The sequence below is a fragment of the Echinops telfairi genome, unplaced genomic scaffold (genome assembly GCF_000313985.2).
Source record: "Echinops telfairi isolate 266 unplaced genomic scaffold, ASM31398v2 ScPeMD7_31;HRSCAF=116, whole genome shotgun sequence".
In the NCBI taxonomy this organism is placed as follows: domain Eukaryota; kingdom Metazoa; phylum Chordata; class Mammalia; order Afrosoricida; family Tenrecidae; genus Echinops; species Echinops telfairi.
This window is the reverse complement of record NW_022103928.1, coordinates 63,673,505-63,696,652: the sequence shown is the minus strand read 5'-3', so window position 1 is coordinate 63,696,652 and position 23,148 is coordinate 63,673,505. Positions and strand designations below refer to the sequence as shown.

Sequence of the window (23,148 nt, the reverse complement as noted above, 5' to 3'; positions counted from 1 at the left end):
GGGGGGGGGCGGTCCTTGGGGATGAGCAAGCCAGAAAAGGAAAGTGAGAATGCCCCTAAATTGTGCCTGTAGAAACGGATGGATTGGTGTTTGATCCAACAACAATAAAGGGGGGGGATTTGTATATGTAAATCACTGGGGACTGGCTGGGTCACACGATGGGGACAACCTACAGTTCAGCCTGTGTGGGGGCAGAACTGCCTACTGCCCTAGAAAACCCAGCACTGCAGAAAGGGCGCAGTGCAGGCCCCTGCAAGAGGCCCCCCATGCAATGACAGTGCAGACTGGTGACTCTGCTCACATCTCTGGGAGAAGGAGGAGATGTAACCTCTGCACTTTCCAACCAGGACTCCATCCGTGGTGCCCAATTGCATGCCACCTTCAAAACAGCTGGGCGGAACCACATCCCCAAGAGTCTATTGATAGAATTAGCTGTTGAGAAAACCAATGTTGGGTTAAGTTACACACACACACACACACACACACACACACACACACACACACGAGCACAACTGCTCGCTGGGAGTCAAAGACTCCCAGATGAGGGAGGCCTTCCTCTGGTCCCTGCGACCACTGACTGACCACCCCATGGTGTCCACAGACTTCGCTCGTGGCCCCTGCAGAGCACAGCACCCACCTGCCTTGGAGGCCTTGCGGGACTTCGCTTTAACCCTTGACCTCCATTCCCACGGCTGCCTCAAATTTCACGTTTGCCCAGCAAACTTTAGAGAGGGCTTGCCTCAACGTTTTATAATTGCCCAGGGTCAATGTGCCTGTGCCCACATGTGGTTTGTCTTGTTCTAAGGAGCTCAGCGCACAGCCTTGTTCCACTTCCTGCCGGCCATCTCCCCTCTCCAGCAGGCCTCGGAGCTGCCTCTCTGACCCCTGTCGTCACAGCGCCTGTCCCCTGTCCTGCTCCCACAAAAGCTTCCTCCCACCCGCTTCTCAATGTCATTTCAATGTTTCCTGAACTCGCTTGCTATTGCAAGACAGATGAGCTTTTTGCATCTGGGGACTTTAATCCAGGTCAACTGTGTATGACCTGCCAAAAAAAGCTACTGGGTTATAGTCTGCCAGCAGCCTCCTCCCCACACACAGTGTGGGTGACTCACGGCAACTCAGAGGATGCTGATTAAGATAAAGGTCATTCGGATTTTCAAAGCAGCTTGTTAATTGTTGTTTTTTAAGAAAATACCAGAGCTGTTTTAGCGTTGCAGCCATCAAAAGGATTTTGTAATAGTACTAAGAGAGCGTGGAACTTTTCATCTCTGATGCACTTAAAAACATTAATTAATAAGAGTGCAATACCTTTTAGGAAAAGGGAAAGGCTCACTGTCTTGACATGCCCTGCTGCTCCTTCCACCTTCCTGCTGGGTTGTAGCTCTGCCGCTGAGCCCCGTCCCCTCTGCTCTGCCGGCTCCCTGGCTCCCTATCTTTCCGTAGACCTGGAGAATTCCATCTCCCAGTCGAGCCCTGGTGCGAGGTTCTTTGTGGTACCATGTCTGTCATGCCGTCCTGGAGCCCATATAGAAAAATTTGGACCAGACTGGTCCTATCATCAAATCCCGAAAACCACTGCTGTGGAGCAGATGCAGGCTCCTGGCCTCACTCGATGGGTTTTTGAAGTTGTCAGTGTTGGGGAGAGCAGGCAGTCTCATCTTTGTCTTGCAGAGCAGCTTGGTGGGTTAGAACCCTGACCTTGTCATTAGCCAACAAGCCTACATCACTTATGGAAACCCCAGCTGGCAGGAGGCCCTTGGAGTACTGCATGTCTTCTCTGAGGCCCTGAGCTGACCACTGGTTCCATTATATCAGTAAGGAGAGGGTTCACAAAGTCTGTGGGAAATTCCATGGCCTCTAAATTCAGTTTTTCCCATGAACTTTTGAAGTCCCCCCTTACCGCGAGCAGGAGCTGTTCCTGGTGGACGCACTCAGCCGCGAAGCAGAAAGCTGGTGAGTCCAGTCCTCCCAGGCGCCACTGCAGGAAGGCCTGGTGATGCACTGCGAGAACCCTGCCTGGGAGAACTCTGCAGAGCCCCCGCTGGCAGGCCGGTCCTGTCCGCTGTCAGCTGTGCTGGTTTTTACTGAGCGTGTCGCATGGCCCTGTGGTCATCGCAGTCACATGCACAACACACTAGCTCTGCACCTAAAACCGAAGCTGGATCCTTGCCTATCCGTTCAGGGCAGGCCGTGAGTCAGCCGCTGAGAGTGGCTTGCCTACACTTCCACCGTGGCTCCGTGGCCAGCATGCACCTCGTAGGCAGTCCCAACAGCAGCTGCTGTCTGCACCAAAGATCTGAGTTTGTGAGGAGGGGACCCCCTGGTGGGAGGAAGACTGACTGAGGGCAGCTCAGGAACAAGGCCAATGTGGGCTTGAGTCTCCATCTGCTTATCAGCCGTGTCACCGAGGGACTGCCCCTGCCCCTGCCCCTGCGGTCCATGGTTTTCCATATGTGAAGTTATCGCTCTACACCAGTTGTGAGAATGAAACTATATATATGGATATATACCATGTATATACAACTCATATGAGCCCTGGTGGTGTAGTGGTTAGTGTCGGCCTGCGATTCTCATGGCTGGCAGTTTGAAACCACCAGTAGCTCCTTGGTAGAAAGATTGGGCTTCTCCTCCCGCAAACAGTTACAGTCTCGGAAGCCCAGGGGCTCACAGTGAGTCAGCACTGACTCACTGGCAGTGAGTTTGGTATATCTGTTTATGTATATATTTATAATTACATATATGATACCTATATGTAATGTTTTATGTTATAGCTCTGTATACTGTCATGTATACTCAAGTATAAGCCGAGTTTTTCAGCACATTTTGAATGCAGTTTTTGTAGTAAAATTAGGTGCCTTGGCTGATATTCGCGTCCAGTATAACAGTATATGCAACTGTATATTTATGTGTACACTTCATGTGCATTAAATCATATAAGTGAGCGATGAACACAGTGCCTGGTACAGGAAGCAGCCTGTCATCTTAAGAAGCCTGGGAGGAGGTAAGGAGAGTCCGGGCCAGGAGGAAACACTTGCTTGCTCGTTTTTGTGCTGAAGGCAGGTGCCTGGAAAGCGGAGCAGACTGGTCCTCACATTTATTAGCTCCTTGCTGGAGGAGCAACGGGCTGTGAGAACTGAAAGCAAGAGCCACTAAGTGCGTATCATTTGGTGGATGTCTCTGCTCTGTGGGAGTGCAGCCAATAGTTTTGCTGTGTTTCTTGTTCTCCGGGATTTTTCAAACTTTTTAAATAATGAGTAACTGTTACCTTGATAATGAGGGGAGAGGAAACATTGAATCATTTAGATTGTAACCCTCGTGGCTTTGATCACGGGCCCCAGAGAGGCCAGCAGAACACCCTTTCCCGGGGCTGCCTCCTCTGCGGGCGGGAAGTCTGTGCACTCAGAGACCTTGATTTGCAACTGGAGCGATGGAATCCAACGGTCCGCTTTGGGGGAGGCGCCCAGCACACTGCCACAGCCCGGCCTGACCCGTCCAGAGCACGGGGTCCTTGTTTGAGACCCTTCGTTTGAGAAGCGTCCGCCGCTGCGCCTGGTGGGGACTGCCTCTTTAAAGAGATGGAATTTTAAAGCGCAGTGCTTCTGCCGCAGACCTTCTTATTCCCTCAGCTCACTCTCCAGCGGTGCGCTCGCTCTCTGAGGCAGGCCCTGCCGTGGCTGGACGTCGGGAACGAAGTCCACAGTTATGGGAACATCCACTCCTTATGCATACCGACATGGTTAGGTGCCAAAGGCCAAGCCATTAGGCACAAATCGATGTTATGTGAAAATGGAGGCCGATCCCCTGGGGTCACGGAGGACGACTGCTTCATTACTAGCTGTTAGACCCCAGAAATACACAGGGAAAGTTCACGGGTACCTCTGCATTCATGGTTGCCGGATATCGCTGTTGTACACGATGGTTGAAGTATGAAAGGTCCATCGCAAGGTGGGCAGTGAGTGAGGAGTGGTTCTGTTGTCTGAGTCTGCTTTACTCTCTCTCCTGGGCACCAGGGTATTGGACCTACTGCGTAAGTCCTGGACTTCCTGCCTCCCAAGCAAACAAGTATGTCTTAGAAGAAGAGCCACTGAGTCGTGTCTCAGAAACGACGATGGCCGGACTTTTTGTTTGCTTGTTCCCTTGGATACATCGGAAGATCAACAGCCAAGAAAGCACATGTGCTTGGTAGAGGGGCCAGGATGGGTCAAGTCCCTCACATGAACCCACCACGGTGAAGATGGTGAAAGACAGGTGCCCTTTCCTTCTGCTGGACACGAGGTTGCTGTGAGTGGGAGCCCCGTTGATGGCACCTGACGGAAACAACAGTGTGCCAGGCTCTGTGCTGCTGCTGGCCGATCCCATCAAGTCGTTCTAACCCAGGAGCGGCCCCTCGCCCAGCCCTGCACCGTCCTGACAATCACTGCCGAGCCTGAGCCCATGGTCGCAGTGCCGTGGGAGTACATCCGTGCATCTCATCTGGGTCCTCCTCCTCACGGCCCCTACTGCACCGAGCATGCAGCCCTGCTCTGAACATGCTCAATGCACATCGACAGTATGTGAAAACCAATCTGACCCTCGGGGTTGGTCAAGACCACTCGGGCTGCACTTCTTCCACGGAAGATTTTAGGTTTTGCCTGTTTTCCACCCTAGATAGCTCCGGGGGGCGGGGGTGCTGTTACCTCTGTCTTTCAGGTGATGGAAATGAAGCTCAAGACAGATACCGGCGCCTCAGGGTGTAGCATGTGTCTGACTCCAATGCCCTTGCTTGTAACCATTCCCTAAAGATCTCGTCGTGACCCTGTAGGAGAGAGCACAACTGCACCCGTGGGGTTCCCAGACTGGAAATCTTTATGGGAGCGGAAAGCCTCATCTTTCTTCCTTGGACCAGCAGGTTGTTTTGAACTTCAGACCCGTGATTAGCATCCCAAGGTGTAACCTACCACCAGGGCTCCAGTGGGGATAGACTGATGGCAGTGAGCTGGTTATTGACAAATGGGCGTTCTGGCTGGAGCTGAGATTGCTCTGTGAGGTCAGGTAGCTTCTTTCGCACCAGCTTCTCTGTGCCTCCCCAGCACCGTCCTGGACCTGCCTCAGTGCCTGGTTGACATTCAGACGCTGGGTACATGAAGGGAGTGAATGAAGGAATGAAGTGCCGATCGCCATTCACCCCTACTCTTGTGTATGGCGGAGAGCAGGCCCCTCCATCCCCCCCGAGTAACCACCTGGGCTTGTGCAGGGTGAGGAGATTCCGCTTCAGAGGAGGCAATGAAGGTGCTCTCCAGAAAGGCCCAGCTGCCCCTGGAGAGAAACATCTGCCTGGACAATCGCTGGCTCTTGGCCTGGGCCAGGCCCTTCTCCAGATGGCATTTGCTTTGAGCAAGGTTCCTTCCTCTCCATGTGTGGGGCTTCCACCCCCTCTCCTTCCTTCCTGTTGGCAGCAGGGAGCGGCACGTACCAGTTACCAGTCATTAGCACACACGCTGTTCATCCCATGGAGGCGGGATGGATGTGTGGAGCTGGTTCCCTGTGGCCCTTCCAAAGAGAACGTGGAACCGGCAGGAGCATTCCTCTCTTTCCTTTATTTTCTTTCAAACCAGCATGGCCATCACCCCGGCCCACCCCACTGTGCTGCAGAACACCGAGGAGTTCTCTGAGCCAGACGGTGCCCACTGCAGCGAGTGCCCTGGCACCTGGGACGTGCCTGCGGACAGCCCGGCTGCCTCCTCAGATGGCGGCTCTTCTAGGCCCGTCCTCCAGGGCCACGGGCTTGTTTGTGCTCCCCACATCTGGCCTTTATTTGGCGCTCCACCTCAAAGTATTTCAGAGCACAGAATATCTGTCCTTATTAAATTCGGTCCCACATGTTTTTTTCATAAACCAGGCACCAAAAACGACAAACCTACCTGTGGATCTCAAAGTATCTGTTTATAAACCTTTGGAAACCGTTTGCAATTCGTTAATCACATTTTCAAAGGAAGTTACAGATTACAGATACACTAACAAATGCCATATACAATGCCCCGGCCCCAGTAACAGGATCCTCACGCCGGAGCAGAGGGAATCCTGGTGCAGGCCGACCTGGGACTGGTCCCAGGCCAGACCTGCAGGGAGAGGGTGGTCTGGTTTGTAAGTCGAGGAGCTAAGAGGTTGGTTCTTTTTCTACCAGTCTCTGGCCTGTGGCCCCACACCTGCCCTGGCAGCAGGAAGACCAGCAGGCAGGGCAGACCAGTGGTGCTCATGCAGCCCCGCATCTTGGTTAGCAAACCGGCCCTGAGTCGTCACGACTGGGCCCCAGACCGCGAGCCCTTTCAAAGTGTTAGGCAGTGTAATGGTTTGCGCCCGGGCCGCTAACTGCAAGGCCCGCCATTTGGAACCGGACGTTCTCTGAGGAAGAGCGATGCGGCCTTCTGCTCTCGAAGACACTGAGGCTCAGAAACCCCTTCTCTGTCCGGGGCTGTCGCTGCAAGTTGGAATAGGCCCAACGGCGGTGGGTTAGGCGACGACGGTGCACACAGAAGCTGAAACTGGTGACACTCGGACCCCAGGCAGTGGGACACAGACACACAGGCCAGAGGAGAGGCGCGCTCCTGCGGACAGGATGCGCTGTCACATCAAACCCAGGAGTTCCTGGTGTCAGGCCAGCTTGTTCCAGGAGCACATACCATGGCCCGGGACATACTGCCTCTCACGCGTCTTCTCCGGGCAGCCCTCTCCCAGGGGAGGCAGTGAGCCGCCAGGAGCCTCAGAGTCGCACCTCCCCACTGGGGCAGTGCCAGAGACGGAAAGCCCCTAGCTCCAGATCAGTAAGTCCAGGACAGAGTCTTGGGTGGGTGTGGGCTGGGCAACCAACCGGAGCCCGTCACTGGATTGCAGAGGTGGGCACCTCCTGCCTCCCATGCCCACCTCTCCACCAGGATAGAGCGTGCCTGCACTGGAAGCACATTTTCTAAGAGTGGACAGTCCACAGCCCCTATGTCACTGCACCCACCCTTGTCTTCATCCACAACCAAAGCACATTGAATCGATTCTGATTCATAGCAACCCCACAGGGCAGGGCAGAGCTGCCCCTGTGGTTTCTGAGGCTGGAACACTTTAGGGGAGTAGAAACCTCGTCTTTCTCCTGAAGAGTGGCTGGTGGTTTTGAACTCCTGTCCTTGCGGCTAGTAGCCTAATGCCTCGTAAACCACGTTGGGCTGTCCCTTTCCCGGAGCACGGCTCTCTGGCTTTCTGCACCCTTTGCTTCATGGAGACGGAGGGAGCTCCAGGTCACGTGCTCAAGTTTGAAGTCCGTGGGTAGCACAAATAGTCAGGTACTGGCTACTCACCCAAAGATGTGCGGTACTAACCAGCCCAGTGGTGCCTCAGAGGAAAACTCAGGCCGTCCCCTTCTGAAAGGTGGATGACAGCTCTGCTCGCCACACGGGGTCCCCAGGAGTCGGAACTGGCTCCTTTTGCTGGATACTGACATTTGGTGGCTGGCTGGCAGAATTCCCACCTTCCACACAGGAGACTTTTACTCCATTCCAGACCAATGTGCTCCGCGGCATTTTTTGTCCTTGTGTCTGGGCCATGGTGAGGTGGGAACAACCTGAAGACAGCTGGCTGCAGACCAACGAGGCTGACGTTTGCTCCGAGCCTGCGACCCGTGTTACCTGTGCAGCAGCCCACTGAATGCTTCCAGAAGGTCCCAGGTGGAAAAGACTTCAGATCTATATCCAGTTAAGCCACCACTGTGGAGCTGCATTCCTAAAATGAAATGCCACAAGGAGTCTCCCCGTTCCATTCAGGAAAATTAAGTTGTGAAACGCGACTGGAGTGGAGTGGCTCCTGGACCAGCCTGTTGGGAGATCTTTGTTTCCCTCACGCCTGAGTCTCCCAGGGTTCTGGAATGCCTTTGGTGCCGTGTGCTGTGTTTTCTTGGGTGGTTACCCCCAACAATGGAGAAAGACCTCTAGGCACAGTCACGAATTCAGGATTCTCTGCCGATTGGACTACTGCCAAATGCTACCTTAAGAAGACTTGGGTTCTTACAGCGCAAATATATGTTACTCTGCCAGGCAACTTACATCCCAGCTTATAAGTCAACAACGTCTTGCCAGCTGACAGTTTGTAGAAGAGTGACCTGCAAAGGTTTTTACTCAGTCTCCCCTTCTTTCAGGAGAATGAGATGCTAGCCAATTCCCTACAAGGATCCTGTGCCCTCCACACGATTGCATGGCTCTGTGGACTTGTGCTAGGGATGTTCAGAGAATGGGCACTGTGCTTCTCACAGAGCTCTTGCATATCGGCTCTTCCTTACCTGGTACTCTCACCTGATTTTCTATAGAGGAACTACTCTTTGTTTTTGTTTTTCTGTTTTGCAAATGAGAGGATGGCGGTGTGGGGCCGATGGGCACCTCACCCAAGGGCAAAGTCACTGAATTCATCGGTGTCTAACACTGGGCTCCCGGCACTTTGTCTAAGTAGAAAGGAACATTTGGTTTTCTGAACCAAGGGGTTGTGTCGCATGCCTTTCACCGTGGCTGAAGTAGCGTGAGCCTTCATGGACGGGGTGGTGGTATCCACGGAGGTTGCCTCCCCTCCTGAGAGAGGGGTAAATTTCTGTAACGTGCTACTGAATTTGCTATTTATCTGGTGCTGTTGAGTTCATTCCAATTATGATGACGCTACAGGACATCCTTGCAGGTGGTCCTCAGATCCCGCCTGGGGGCCAAGGGCTGCAAAGAGTATTCTAGGCTGCAGTTTGTGTGGAATGTATGTTCTGCGTTCTGGCTATAATCTGTGTATAATGCGTGTTCTGCATCCTAGGCTGTAATCTGTGTATAATGCATGTTCTGTGCTCTAGGCTGTACTCTGTATAAGGTGAGTTCTGTGTTCGAGGCTGTACTCTGTATATAATGCGTGTTCTGCGTCCTAGCTGTACTCTTTGTATACTGCATGTTCTGTGTTCCAGGCTGCAATCTCTGTATAAGGTGTGTTCTGTGTTCGATGCTACAATCTATGTAGGACAAATTGCCAGCCCTTGCCCCCTGTGCAGGCTCTGGGTGGCTGCAAACTACCACCTGCTCCATGGAACCGTTCAGGTTCCATGACGTAACTTGTTACAGCTTCTTTTGTTTTCCCACATGAGAAGGCTTCCGCAAGCTTGCGGGAACATTCATTACTTTTTCATTCAGCCTCCCCACACACCATCGAAAGGCCCGTGTGCGTGCTAGGAGCCCTGGTGGGGTCATGGGCTGTGCACTGGGCTGCTAACCACAAGGACAGCAGTTTGAACCCACCAATTTCTCCTTTGGAGAAAGATGAGGTTCTCTGGTCCCAGAAAGGTGTACAGCCTTCAGAACCCATGGCGGGAGGAAGTTCTCTTGTGGCTGCCGGGTCTGGGTTCATCGGAACAGGCCCAGCAGTAACAAGAGTCGTATGGTTCAGGCTTGTGTATATACTGGCTCCCAAGTGGGCCCCGTGGAGCAGATGTGAGGTGGCAGACGCACTGTGTTTTAGCCCCTGGGGAGTAACGCGGCGGCGCCATTTGCTGGACTTAGACTTAGTGGATCTAGGGACACTCAGAACCGACCCGAAGAGAACTTTCTCCCCACAAACGAGTGTACAGCTTGCATGGAGTCGCCTGGGGATCAGAAAGCTCTGCTTTCAATGGCCGGATCTGGCTGCGTGAGTTCCTGGGGGTCTGCTCGCTCTCAAGGCAGGGCAGAGGCTTGCTCAGGTGGGAGCAGAGGACCACCGACCACAGCCCCATGCCTGCAAGCTGCAAGGCTGGCATGGGAAGAGGCCCTGGGAATCTGCACCTGGCGAGGTTCCCTGGCAGGCCCTTCTGATCTGGCCCACAGGTCGGCCCCGGGTTAGAGGCCCCGGCACCAATCCAGAGAGAAAGGCCCAGGACAGACTGTCTTGCCCCTCACGCCTTGGCACTCCCTGCCCCTGGTGTCCTACTCTATACCCTCTTCACAAGATGCTGATAGGGCGTCCTGTGTCCACCCGCATCCCCCTCTCCTGCTGGGCCCGACTTCCTGACTCACATCGACTTTCCAGGACAGGATCCAACTGGTAATCTGCTATCATTTACGGTGGCTTCCTGGGGAACTGCTTCCCTCCCTCCTCACCTGGAGGGGCTCTGATGTCATCAAGCCGACTGTGGATACCTGGTCATTGGAAACCCACGGGAGGGTGAAGGCACAGCTGACCAAGGAGGAGTCAAGAGGCCTGGAAGAGGGACTGTGGGCTCCTCCGGATGCCCTGGACTTCCTGAGACGCAGCAGATGGGATTCGGGCTGCATGAACTTCCTGGGTACCAATGGACCCAATTTAGACCCCTGTGCTTCAACGTATCTGCAGGGATGTCCTCTCTCATGCCCAGGGGGACCTTCAGCACATCTCTCCTCAGTAGCCAAAGAGTGTCCAACATGCCACCTGCAGCTTGGAGACTTAAACCAGTTAAGGCTGAAAACATCTCGCTTAGAGTCTTATACATTCAAGCAAAAGTACCCCAAATCAACATGCTCATCCATATAGGTCAGACAAAACCCAGACTCACAGCCAGCAGGTCAGTGCTGACACACAGTGACCCCCATGGGTCCTGAGACTGTACTATTGGCGGGAGTAGAAAGCCCAGTCCTTCTCCTGAGGAGTGGCTACTGGTTTCAAACCGCCGACCATGCGAACCGCCACCTAACGTGGAACTACTCTGCCCCCGGGGCTCCTGTACGTAGATATGTGTGTTTATACATGCATGTAATTCTTCACATATGTACCGGTTCACAGTGTACGGTGAGTCCTGTCTCACGGACCTGCAGAGTGACTGCTTCTCCCTGCCTGCAGTAGAGGGCAGACTTTGCTGTGTTATGAGCAGCAGCATCATTGGGCAAGGCCTGGAGAGACGGGAGCAGCCTGTCCGTGAAATGGTCGGTTTGCAGGGAGACGAAGGGCAGTGACTTCGGGTGGGTGGGAGGGGAGGGGAGGAAGAACCCAGGAGTACACTGCTTCTGCCCTGGTGAGCGCACGCCGCGCCTTTCCTGGAGGACATGCCCTCGTGTGGCAGTGACCCCGGTGCCCACACTGCGTGATAGTGAAGGGAAGGTCCGGGGCCTCTGACAAAGCTCTGCCGAGGGGCTGAGTCTGACTGCAGCCTTCCCTGCCCTGCTAGCTCTGGCCGTGGAAGTCGGGGTCAGGGTGGCCGGGACCGTCAAGCCATAAAGGGATGCCACCCAAAGTCTGGTCCATGTGTCCAAGGGACTCCCGTGTCACCGCAGGGAGACGCTCAGAAGCTGAGGAGGAGAGAGCAGTGGCCCTTCAACCCACACTTGCACCCTCTAAGGGAGAAGCACATACCTCGAGGGGTAGCTCGCAGCTTTTCTTGGGTTACTCGGTAAATTCATATGAAAGGAGGAGTTCGTTTTTGACCCCCCTCCGCCCCTGCTCCAGGTCCAAGCACCTGTTTGCAATCCGCCTGGTCCTAACTGTCCTACCATTGAAACTCAGCCCTGTGGGCTCTCCTCGCGAGTCTGCCCACCCTCCGGCCCTGCCCAGACCAGGACAGAGCAGGTGAGCAGCGTGGCGGCTGATGGTCTCACGACACGTCTCCCTTCCCTTCCCTGCCCCTCCTGCCAGTACGAAGAAGGGAAAAAGCGCAGGAAACCCAACTACAGCAGCGTGGACCTCTCCGAGGTGGAGTGGGAAGACAGAGACGACGTGGTAAGTGGTGTGCCCTCGGGTCTCATGGGGAAGCTGCTGTGACCACCCTGCAGGCACCAGGGCCCACCAGGGGGAATCCTGCCCACCAGAGGGGCAGGGACATAATGGGTCCTTCCACCGCCTTTGGGGTTTTGTAACTCTCCCGCCAGCTGGACCCATTACAGACAGGCTGGCCACCCTCCTGCTTTGCACAGTCGGCTAGGGAGGTTCCCCCTGCAGCAGATTGACCGAGCTGCATCCTCAGTGCTGTCCTGGGGCCCAGCGCCCTTGGTGGAGTCTGGCCAGGCAGTGGGGGCTTGGGCCACTGCAAAGTCAGGACAAGTGGAGGCCGGGCAGGTAGGCTCCCGGCCACAGACTCTGCCTGTTCGAGCAACACTAGCACAGCTTCACTGGTTCAGGGGTCAGCCCAGGTGCTTCCTGTCCACTTCCCTCAGGCCGTGCCGTCCCGCACCCACACTCCTTCACCCACAGGCTCCCCCTGCCCCAGGGGCTAGGCCAGATGCTCTCCTTATGCCCATAACCGGACACCATCAGGTCTTCTTGGGACTTGCTCCATGAGCCAGATGTGCTAGACATGGATGTCCAGGCAGACTGTCCCTCGGTAACTTGCACTGCCCAGGTGGTCCTGTCTGGTCCTTGTTCTGAAGTTCCCCCCTGTGCTCAAGCTACTGTGCTCTGGCCTCCAGATTGGCCGGGGCCCTGCCTGCGCTCCACCACTGTGTTGGTGCTGCTTGTTCCCTGGCTCTTTCCAGCTGGCCTGTGGGATTTTGAGTGGCTCCTTCTGGAATCCCCAGGCTGGCGGTAGGTGCTCTCTCTCCAGTGTGAGCAACCTTGTGGTGGCAGGTCTCCATCTTCTCGGCCACTGCTCCCTGGACCAATCAGCTGGCAGGTACTAGTCCCTTTATCTTCCATTTGATGTCACCACACTGGACCTGTGTGTTTTCGCTCCCGGAAGGCTTTAAGTCTGTCTTCGATGTGCCTTTCCGCCCCTTCATTTCCATGTCATCAATGAACGAGGCGGACTGGGAGTGACCCTCCGCTTAGGGAGCAATGGGCTGACCAGTCCCTCTGCACGCTACTTCCAGAGCGAGGTGCAGGTGCACACGCTCTGCGTCTTTCTCACGGGGCTGCAGAGCGACGGGTTCCCTGGCAGCACCCTCGTCTTCATTTCGTCAGGTTCACAGCACTGGCTGCCCATCCCCCCTCAGGCCCCCTGACTCGGGCTGCGATCCTCATGGTCGGCAGTTTGAAACCACTAGCAGCCCCGCAGGGGAAGACTGGGCTTTCTACTCCCTTCAGCAGTTGCGGTCTTGGAAATCCACAGGGCCGTCGCTGAGTCAGCACTGGCTCGCTAGTGGGGAGCTTGAGTTTGCAGAGCTTGGGGAGCAGAGTCGATGGTTGAAAGGAACATCACCTTCACAGTCAGCGTGTGTGACGTAAGAAATCCCACGTCACCATTGCTCTCCTGTGGATTTGCACCCTGCTGGTCAGGACGCTCTGGGGTCTGTAGGAAGCCTCCCGTGAAGTCTGCACAAACCCCCACAGGCCTGTGTGGTGACCGAGGGGCCCACAAAGCAGGCAGGAGTTAGGTCAGCATCGGTGAAGGAGCAAGCGAGCCAGTCACACCCAGAAAGAAGCCTGTGTGTCCACCCAGCTGCGGAGAGTTCCTGGGCGCTACTTCTCCGGGACAGCTGCACTCTTGGTGAATTTAATGAGCACGTTGAAACACAGGCCCGGTCTGCTTCCATGGGTGATGGGAGTCCATGTTTACTGGCGAAGCAGACTGGCTCAAGTTAAAATCAGAAGGACCGAGGGGAGAGGAGCCACTTAGAGGGAATCCTGCTCTGGGAGGAGTTAGCCGTGCCACAGCAATGCACAAAGAATGGCAATTCCGTGAGGACTCCTGTCCCAAGAGAGGGCACACCAGCTCCAATCACCAGGGCAGACCACCTCCGAGAGAGGCAGGGACCTTTGAGAAATACCTTTCATTCCTCAGGTGTGAGCCTCCAAGATGGCGGAGGGGGTTACCAGCGAGTTTCTGTTTTCCCTCGGCTACCTGTGCGTCTCTGTCCGCCTCACCGCAGGAAACGGCACTCTGAATGGGATGGCAGGGGCATCAGAGGGACACCCACTCCTTCTGTGTGCAGCCCGATTTGAAGCGCTGTCTCCGCCGAGCGGGCTTGGTTGCCAGGTGCTGTAGGAACAAAGTATCCGTGGGTGGCTTCGGCACACCAAGTCATGTTCTCAGTTTGGGAGGCTGGAGACTCCGTGCTGGCCGGACAGGGCAGCCTCCTCTCTAACCTCTTGTGGGGAGCGTCCTTCCCTCTTCTGAGCTTCTGTTTCCTGAGGCCTAGAGTCTGTCTTCTCATCTCTGCTTCTCAGCTTGCTTCTTTAATCTCTGCTATGTATCAAAAGAACTTGACCCAAATGTGCTCAACACTGGTCTTGCTTCATCAACGAAGACTGCCCATTACCAACTGAGATGATAACTACACGCTTAATTGTTAGGATGTGCAGCACATCTTTTTGAGAGACGTAATTCAATCCATGACAATCGCTTTTATTCCTTTCATCCATTCTGTGGGGCAGGAGCTATTGCTGTTCCCACTTTAACACCTTAGGAATCTGAGGCAAGAATATTGACGTTGGAGGGAATGCAGGTAAATTTCAACCCAGGCAGTCCAGCCCCTGAAATGCTGCTCTTGACACCCCCCACCCCCCACAGTGTGCACTGGAAAGAATCCCCTGCTCCCTTGACATCTGAAGTGCCTCCATGCGGGACATGAGGGGATACACAGAGAAACCTGGATTCTTTGTTTCAAAGATACGTATCTAAATTTGTTTTACAAAACAACCTTATCACCTTCAAAGTACTCTTAATACATTTTCCAAACCTGCAATTCCATTCTTGGAAATGTTGTTCAGACTCCTGTGATTGGATGGCTGACAGCACCTCCCTCGTTTTTTCCCCTTTACTTCTTCTACTGCATCAAATTGCTGTCCTTTCATGTCCCTCTTCATTTGAGGAAACAAAAATAAGTCGCATGGAGAGAGGTCAGGTGGGTGGGGCAAGAGAGGTGTGCTGTGTTTTTGGCAAAACTGGAGCACTGAGATGGCTGTGTAGGCAGGTGCTTTATCATGGTGGCAAAGCTAGTCCCCCATCTGGCACAAATCAGCCCTTTTTCTGTGTGCCACATGCTGTTAGGCTATCTTTTCACAACCTCTAAATAGAAAGCTTGATGAACAGTCTGACCTGGTAGAATGAACTTCAAATGCATGATGAGTTAACATTTTTGTCTGTCTGGGAAGTTGACAGTCTTCCAGAATGAGGCTGTCATCAATCAACATTTCACCTTTTTTGGAAGGAGAAAACCACTCGTACACTTGAGTTTTAACCAAAATGCTGTCCTTGTAAGCTGTGTTCAACATCACAGCAGTTTCTGCAGTACTCTTCCTGAGCAGGAAGCAAAATTTCACAGCCACACCCTGTTTTCTTAAATTGGCCATCACAAAAACACGAGGTTCAAGCAAAAGTGCTTTTGTGAAAAAATTCACTGTGACCAGAGAACCTTCACAGGCGATGTCACTGGGCCCACTCACTCAGAGCGAGTTGTTCTATGCTCACCTATCGGGGAAAATGAGTACTATGAAAACTCCACCCGCAGAGCGTTTTCCATTTGTGTGTGTGTGTTGGGGGGGGGTACCCCCTTGTATGTGAGATCCTTCCAGTGGGCTGCAGGAAGATGGGGCATGCTTGCACTGCAGGGTAGTGGTGTGAATATCACCTCACCAGAATCTCCCTCAAGTTCAAACACAGTTCTTTCTGTTTCCCAGTTTCTTCTTTCGTGTAATGAGTGCACTGGGAACTTTCCCCAGGGATTTATAATTTGTTCTCTTTAAACCCTCTCCAGGTGTCCCCATCTCATCTTTGGGCCCTAGATCCTCACACCAACACAGGCTTCCCAGAGTACCCAGACCAAGGCATGGGAAAGGAGGACTTGTCCTACAGGAGACCAGGCCAGAGCCCCTTTCATATGTTGGCTGGATGCTTGCTTGGATGGCAGACCTGTTTATCCACTGCATCTACCTTGCCCTTGAGTCTCTCCAGTTGGCCGGGATCTCATTAGGGGCTTGGATGTGAATCCCATTCAAGGGGCACGGGAGGCTCCGGCTCTGGTGTGGACACCAAGCCGCCATTAGGGGAGGGAGCCACTATTACACGAGTATGCACCAAAGTTGAGGTGACTGATGGCTTGCCCAGGGAAAGCTTCCTGAATGAGCCCCAGCTCATGCAGGTCACAGCGGCACGTTCATTCGAGCTGGACGTGCTCCCACGAGCGGTCACGTATTTTGAGCAGTTCCGGGGAGCAGCTTCCACTTCTGGGTTGCAGATGAGCATGAGAGGCTCTGGGGGAGAGCATGTAAACTGAGTAATGGGGAGCACTGGGGAAAGACAAGGGTCCTGGGGGTCGGGGATCTGTATTCAGTCTTAGGGGGCTTCACCGTTTATTTTGTGGACCACATTGCTCTTATATCCACTGCATTATCATATTTGCCGATGCTTGAAGATCTAGTAGTTGGGGGGGAAACTAAAGAGATGTATCCCTGATGTTCCAATTGCCCTGGCTTTGACTTTGGGCCAAGTTGAACATCTGGAACCATGAATTTTAATGACTACCGAAAACACTCACTGCCATTGAGTCAATTCCAACTCATAGTGACCCTGTAGGACAAGGTAGAACTGCTCTTGTGGGTTTCTGAGCACGCCGCTCTTTACAGGAGAAGAAAGCCTCCTCTTTGTTTCCCTTGGAACAGCCGGTAGTTTCAAACTGCTGACCTCGTGGTGATCAGCTCATGGAGTAATGCACTGTGCCCTCAGGGCTCCTATGATGTGAGCACAGGGACACTTATTTGGGGATTGTCCTCTAGCTGCCCATTCCTAGTTTTCTTCTGGTTTGCTCTCATGAATACAATGGCAAGTTCAAGGGGGCATAGTGATCGATCCCAGAAGCAGATCCTGGTCATCTGCTATCACTCTCTCTCAGGACTAGAGCACTTGCTGTCCCCTCCTCCCTGGCCTCTCCTCTGGGCACCTCTGCTGCCACAATGTCGCCCAGCTCCCAAGGCTGGTGTTGCTATGGCTTACTGTGGGCTGCTGGGCACAATGCTCCCCTTCTTATTGACTTGTACCCCAATGCTCTCTCTCTCTCAATGTGAGAGGTAGATGTTGAGCGAATGGATTCATGACGTAGAGATTGTGTGTGCATTGGACACCTTCCTTATTGTTTGACTCCGGTTTTCCCACCTAGGAAATGAAGGCAGTGGTGGTACTTTAGAAAACTGCAAACGATCCACGTGTCTAGCATGTGGTAGTAGCTGTTGTGTGCTGTCAAGTTCATCTTGAGCCATAGCCACCGCCTGTGGCTGAGTAGAACCTCTAGGCTGTAATCTTTCTGGGAGAAAGACGAGACGGTGTGCTCTCTCAGGAGCCCACAGAGGCATACCCACAGAGGCATGCCCACAGAGGCATGCCCACATGGTCCTCCAGAGTGGCTGAGTCGGAATCCGCTAGCTGCCAGAGTCTTGGTAAGCGAATCTTACCAAGTGGGTGGGAGCAGGTCGCCAGGCCTATTCTCCTGTGGAGAAGTCGGTGGGTTCTAACTGCCCAACTTTTGGTTAGCAGCCTCCCCCAGAGCCAGTGGCCACTCCTTAGCAGATAGGGTACAGTAAGGGCATGGGAACAGTGCTCAGTATGATCAGAGCCAGCGATGAACCTGACGAGCAGTTTGTGCAGCACCTGTCAGAACCGCTGGGCTCTGGGAGTCCTCGCACAGGACTTTGGACAGAATGAATGAAATTGAGCCAGAGAGGTGGCAGGCAGCTGGCTGTGGCACTGATGCCCTGGTTACCTCTCGTAAAAGCACCAGTGCTCAAGCTGGAGGACGGAGCCATGAGATTCATTTAGCGGCCCCGAGGAACAATCGAAAACAACCAAGTAGCCTAAAATAGAAAATATCATAAGGGAAGCAGAACGTATCTATGTTTTTAATGTTGTGCCCCAGGCTGGGCCGTCCGTTTTACACTCAACAGTCACACACAGAAACTTTGTTCCAAACCATCCAGTTAGCTCCTTCAGTGTGCGCAGTCCAACCACCTCCTCCTGAGCTTCCTGTTGTCTGTTTACATCCTGCCTCCAGTCCCAGCCCTCTGACCTTGGGGGCTTACAGGATTGGCTTTTCTAACACCCGGCTCAGTTCAGTTCTGGACCTGAAGAGGGGCGAGGGGCTATGGTCTAGGGGTCCTCTGTCACACCAATAAGCCTGGTCTCTTGAGGGTGAGTTCCGTTCCACATTGTTCTCCAGTTCGACCCAAGATCTCCTCCTGTGATCCATCCAGAGCAGTTGGAGGCAGAAGCTAGGCCCCCTCTAGTCCTTCTCTCCCGGAGTTATGGAGACTGATGTCCGTGTGGTGCTTCCAGCCATGGGACTAATGATTGTCTTTTCGCATTTGATTTTCATCATTCTCATTTCTTTCTCCCAGAGGAGGAGAGGCTAATATGTTTACCTTCGATGACTTCTTGTGAACTCTAAGACCCTGGTCCATATTCACTGAAAGATGTAGAGCATCATCGTTTTGACCATGTTACGCCTCTTGGCTTTGGTGTCCCCAGACTCTGATCCCAAGCCCCCAGGCCCAGTGCCTTGTCCCCCTCAGGGTGCTGCTATGCCTAAGAAGCTTTCGTAATGTGGCCCCCTGTGTGCTCTACCACATTCATGGGTATTTCTGCAAGCGGATATCCAGTGGTGCAGTCAAGGTAAATCCCATGTACAAGTATCCTCCGTCATACAGAATGTGTATGTTTGTGGATAAATGCTCTCTCGCCCTTCTATGCCTCTTCAGCCTGTGCGTCTGCCCAAGCATCTACTTGCAGACTGTCATTCCTGCAGGATGGCACATGCACTGTGCCTGGCTTTGTCGCCTGGAACTCTTGCAGCCCTCATTGTGTCTTCTTCTGCATCCACCATTTCTCCTCACCTTTTCCTTATTGTAGATCACCTTCCCTTTCACCAGGCTAATCTGTGCTTACTCTCCAGCCCAGATGACCCCAGGTAAACCTTCAAAGCATGTTTCTTGTGGTCTGTAAATGTTTCCTTGAAGTCTTTATAATAGTGGCTCATGAAATATTTGTCCTTTAATGATTGACTAATTTCACTCCACGTGTGTCGTCCAGATGCATCCTTTTAATGAGGTGTTTCCACAGATTCATTGTAATTCTTTAATACTCCCTAGCATCCCCTGTGTGTCTTCCCCAAAGTTTAGTTATCTATTCTTCTATGCTAGGCACTAGGCTTTTTCCATCTTTCTGCTCTTGTGAACAGGGCCGCCAAGGGCACAGGCAGGCATATACTTATACGTGTCGCCACTGTCACTTCTGTAGGTTACATGCCAGCTAGAGGGGCTACTGGGTCAGAAGATACTTCTAGTCCCCACCCTTTTCGGAAGCACCGCTCCCTTTTGTATAGTGGCACCGGGTACTTTACCGCGTCCGCTAGCGGTGCGTGATGCCTGTTGTCTCTCCGTGCCTGCGGAAGCATTTGCTGCGCTCTAGTTCACACGTTACGGTGGGGCTGAGCCGGTGCCTCCTGATGGCTCTGATTTGCATCTTTTGAGTGGGTGATGAGCATGAGCATTTCTTTACATGTTGGTTGGGGACCTGAATGTACTCAGTAGTGACGTGTCTAATCATGTCTTCTGAGCATTTGTTAATTGGATTATTTGTCTTTTTCTTGTTGAGGTGTGAAGTTTTCTATAAATATTAGGGATGAGAACCTTACCCGATAAGCTATTGCTAACATTTTCCCCCAGTGTGGGGGTTCCCTTTTTATCTACCTAGGAAGTCATCTGATTTGTCTCCTGTTGTTTGTTTCATTATGTTTGATAGTGTGTTTTGCCATGCACTGGGACTTTTAAGTGTATCCATAATTTTCATTGATGATCTTTATAGTTGTGGGTTTTATGTTAAGGCCTTGAATCCATCTTGAGTTCATTCTTGTATACGATATAAGGTGTGGGTCCTGTCTCATTCTTCTGAGAAAGGATGTCCAGTTTTGCCAGCACTAATTGTTAGAGAGATTCTTTCCCTCCCATTTAATGTGTCCCCATCCTTTGCCAAAGATTATGTGACTCAGTCAAAAAGGGCTGAAAAACTCGCGTTTTAAGCCCGGGCATGTGGTGAACAAACTAGAAGTTTCCTTGAGCTCTTGAGTGGAGTCGAGTGCGGCAACGGTGAGGGTGAAGGTGGTGACAAGGACGGTGAGACCTTATGAAGAAGACGGGCGGGCGCTGCTGGCGCCACTGCTCTCGAGCACGCAGGGCACGCCGAGCATCTTCTAAGCGTGAGCTGCTCGGATCCCCCTGTAGCTCTGTGGGTCGGCTGTTGCCATGACACCATTTTGCAGAAGAGGAAACTGAGGCACAGAGCAGGGAAGGTATTTGCCTGTGTTTGTAAAGTCCTGGCTCCTGGGCCCATGTCTTTAATGACAGTACTCCCTGGCTTCACAAGAAGCTGTAACATACCTTGACCCTCTCTGCCCCGACGGGAAAGACTAGACTGGCCGTCTGCACGGTGGTGCCCAGAAAGCATGAAGGGGCCTGGCTTGCGCCCTCCTGCCCGCCCCGCCCCCCTACAGTTTACGCTCCTGGGAGATTTGGGAGGGAGGAGGTGGCACGGAGGGCTTCCCTACTCCCGGCCCTGCCTGGGCAGTGTGAGAGGGGAGGTCCCAAATGGCTTTAGGCAGGCACCCGAGAGAGAGAAATGAGAACCATGCTCAAGATAAATCGAGCCGTTCTTAAAAGTTAGAAAGTGGGCTTAATTAGGACCAGCTCTCCCCATCCAAAACCACAAAAGTTAAAATGGGAAAATATTTCCAGAAATGCCCATTATGTGTTGTTAAAAAAATATCTGGAGTAAAATATATGTTTTATTTTATACATGCCTCCAGCTAAACTTATGCTTTTCCTCTCTCTCACACACAGAAGATGGGAATGTGAACCCAAATCTAGACAGCCCCGAATCAAATTTAGGTCTCGCTGCAAGCCTTGCAGTTTTCTATCGGCAGATCTCCCTCCGGCCGCACAGGAGACACGAAGGGGGGGGGAGGGGGGGGGAGGCTCGGGTCTGGGAAAGAGCTGCTCCTGACAGGCGCTGGCACGCCCGCCGTTGCTCCTATCCCATTAAATGGCCTTCCCTGTCGCCTCCCGTTGGTGCCCGCATGGCCCATCTCTCGTCACCGTGTCTGCTGTCCTCCTCTGAACTCACGGAAGGGCCATGCGTAATTAGAACAGGTCAGCCGAGGGGGCGAGCCCGCCTCTTGTTCCTGGATGCGACCTCCAGACATCAGACACCGGGTCTCCCTGTTCGCTGCCCGTCAGCAAGTCCATTCATTGGCACCCTCGAGATGAGTCAGGCTGTGAAAGTTCATCGCTGCCTTCCAAATGGCAGGCCTTGCGTGTTTTCTCTTCTTCTTCTTTATTCTTTCAAACTACTGTGCAGAAAATGTCTCTAACTTGATTATGTTTTGAAAACTGATTTCTCCATGACAAATCAGTGCCCTTTTTCTGGAGAATGAGGCTTGGCCCCTGAGACACTCTTTCTTCCAGCGTTTCGGGGGATGGCTCAGGGTCCCTTCTCTGATTCTCCCGGATTCCTCCACACCACTTGGCCTTTCCCGCAACTGCAATTGTCCAGGTTTCCGTGCGCCCCGCAGTGGGAGCCAAGGGCTGAGCATGAGCTGTTGTTAGCTCCGCTCCGTTGGGAAAGCTCTGATGCTCCTGCTTCGGGAGGCCCGGGTTAGGGCTCGGAGGGCAGGGTGCAGCGGAAGGCAGAAGCGCTTGAGTTTCGGTGGCAGCAGACCAGCCTGCCCCCGTGCGTGCCATCCTCTCACCGCGCTAAGACAGAGGGGCCCACACCCTACGCAGTCACCCAGAGAGGAACTCAGGCCAATTTTCCCTTCTCATTTAGCTCAGGAACGCCATGGTGAACCGGAAGACCGGCAAGTTTTCCATGGAGGTGAAGAAGACGGTAGACAAAGGGGTACATCTTTTTAACTTTTTTCCTAAAACCTTCTTGGCACTTAATTTAAAACAAGCCACTGTGAGAAATTAGCTTTGAGAACTCTAATCTGGAATAAATATCTCTCCCTGAGATCATTTTTCTCTTGTCTTTACTTCATGTAGTCCTGTGACCCTGATCGCAATGTGCCCGTTCCTTTGTGTTTGTTTCTGGAAACTCCACCCCGCAGACTAACCTTGTCTCCTTTTCTCCACGGCTGTTTTTCTTCGATCCAGAAGCGGGTGTTGGTGATGACAAACGACTACTATTACACGGACATCAAGGGCACCCCTTTCAGGTAGGGCTGACCATCACCCGTGCATTCCAGCAGCCCCATCCGTGGTGTTTGCACAAAGCCTGCTGGCGCGTGCTCTGAGCGCTCACCGTCTGCAGAGGCCCAACCACCCTGCAGAGAGCGAGGAAGGGGCTGTGCCCAGGCGGCTTTGGTTTTCCAGAAGGGGGAGATGTGGAGGCGAGCCTCGGAGAACTCACTCGGTTTTCCATGGCTTTGCTTCTCAGTATGAAGTACACAAGCTGGGGGAGTTTCCGCCAAGATGGCGCTGGAGCATGCCCAGGGTTTCTCGGGCCCTTAACCATCTCCTGGGCTGCCCAGTGAGCTCCATCCACCGTTTATCTCCATGACCAAGCCGGGAACAAGCCATCAGGCATGGAGGTGGCATGCCCATCCCCACAGATGTGTGCTTCTGTTTTAATTTCTCAGAACTGCCTTCCTGTGCTTGTCGACCTTTGAGCCCTGTGATTTCTCTGCGACAACCTTGGGAACTGGCTTGGCCCCACTGCTGGCTCTTAGAGGCCTCTGTGGCATGTGAAAATCCCCACTTCTAGTAATTTTACTTGTTAACCCTTTCTGTTAAAAAAAAAGCAGTTTCGCTCAGGCTGCTTCATGCTTCCGAATGAGTGCCTGGCAGAGCGCTCAAAAGAGCATGTGTCACCTCTTACTTTAGCTCAGAAAGAAATGCTCGCGTCAGTATCAGATATGGCCCGGGGTCATTGGGTGGATTCCTTTTGGAATCAATGTCGCACAAGTCACTAATTGGGTTTGCCAAATGAGAAAGATTGTGTTCCAAGATGTAGTCTCCTACTTTCGGCAAGAACAGAGAGGAACTTAAATCAAGACGATAAGCATCAGAAAACTCCATTAGACCTGAGATAGGGTGGGACAGAGGTGCTCAACACCATCTGGCGGCGGCACTCAAGTGGCAATGGAAGCTGTTGTGCCTACTCTTAAGAGGACTCCATTTCCCCTTGCCCAGCTCTGAGGTCTAGAAAGGCCCATCTGTGGTGAGAGGCCGGGGTGGGAGGTCGCACGTGGC

The 23,148-nt window shown here is 53.1% G+C and overlaps 1 protein-coding gene across 1 annotated transcript in view; it reads left to right on the top strand.

Moving 5' to 3' along the window:
• CACNA2D3 (calcium voltage-gated channel auxiliary subunit alpha2delta 3) overlaps positions 1–23,148 on the top strand; it is a 982,973-nt gene that overhangs the window by 783,387 nt on the left and 176,438 nt on the right. Inside the window, exons 20-22 of the mRNA XM_004702433.2 lie at positions 11,620–11,703; positions 21,725–21,796; positions 22,051–22,112. Coding sequence (XP_004702490.1) covers positions 11,620–11,703; positions 21,725–21,796; positions 22,051–22,112 — 218 coding nt within the window. The remainder of the gene's footprint in view (positions 1–11,619; positions 11,704–21,724; positions 21,797–22,050; positions 22,113–23,148) is intronic.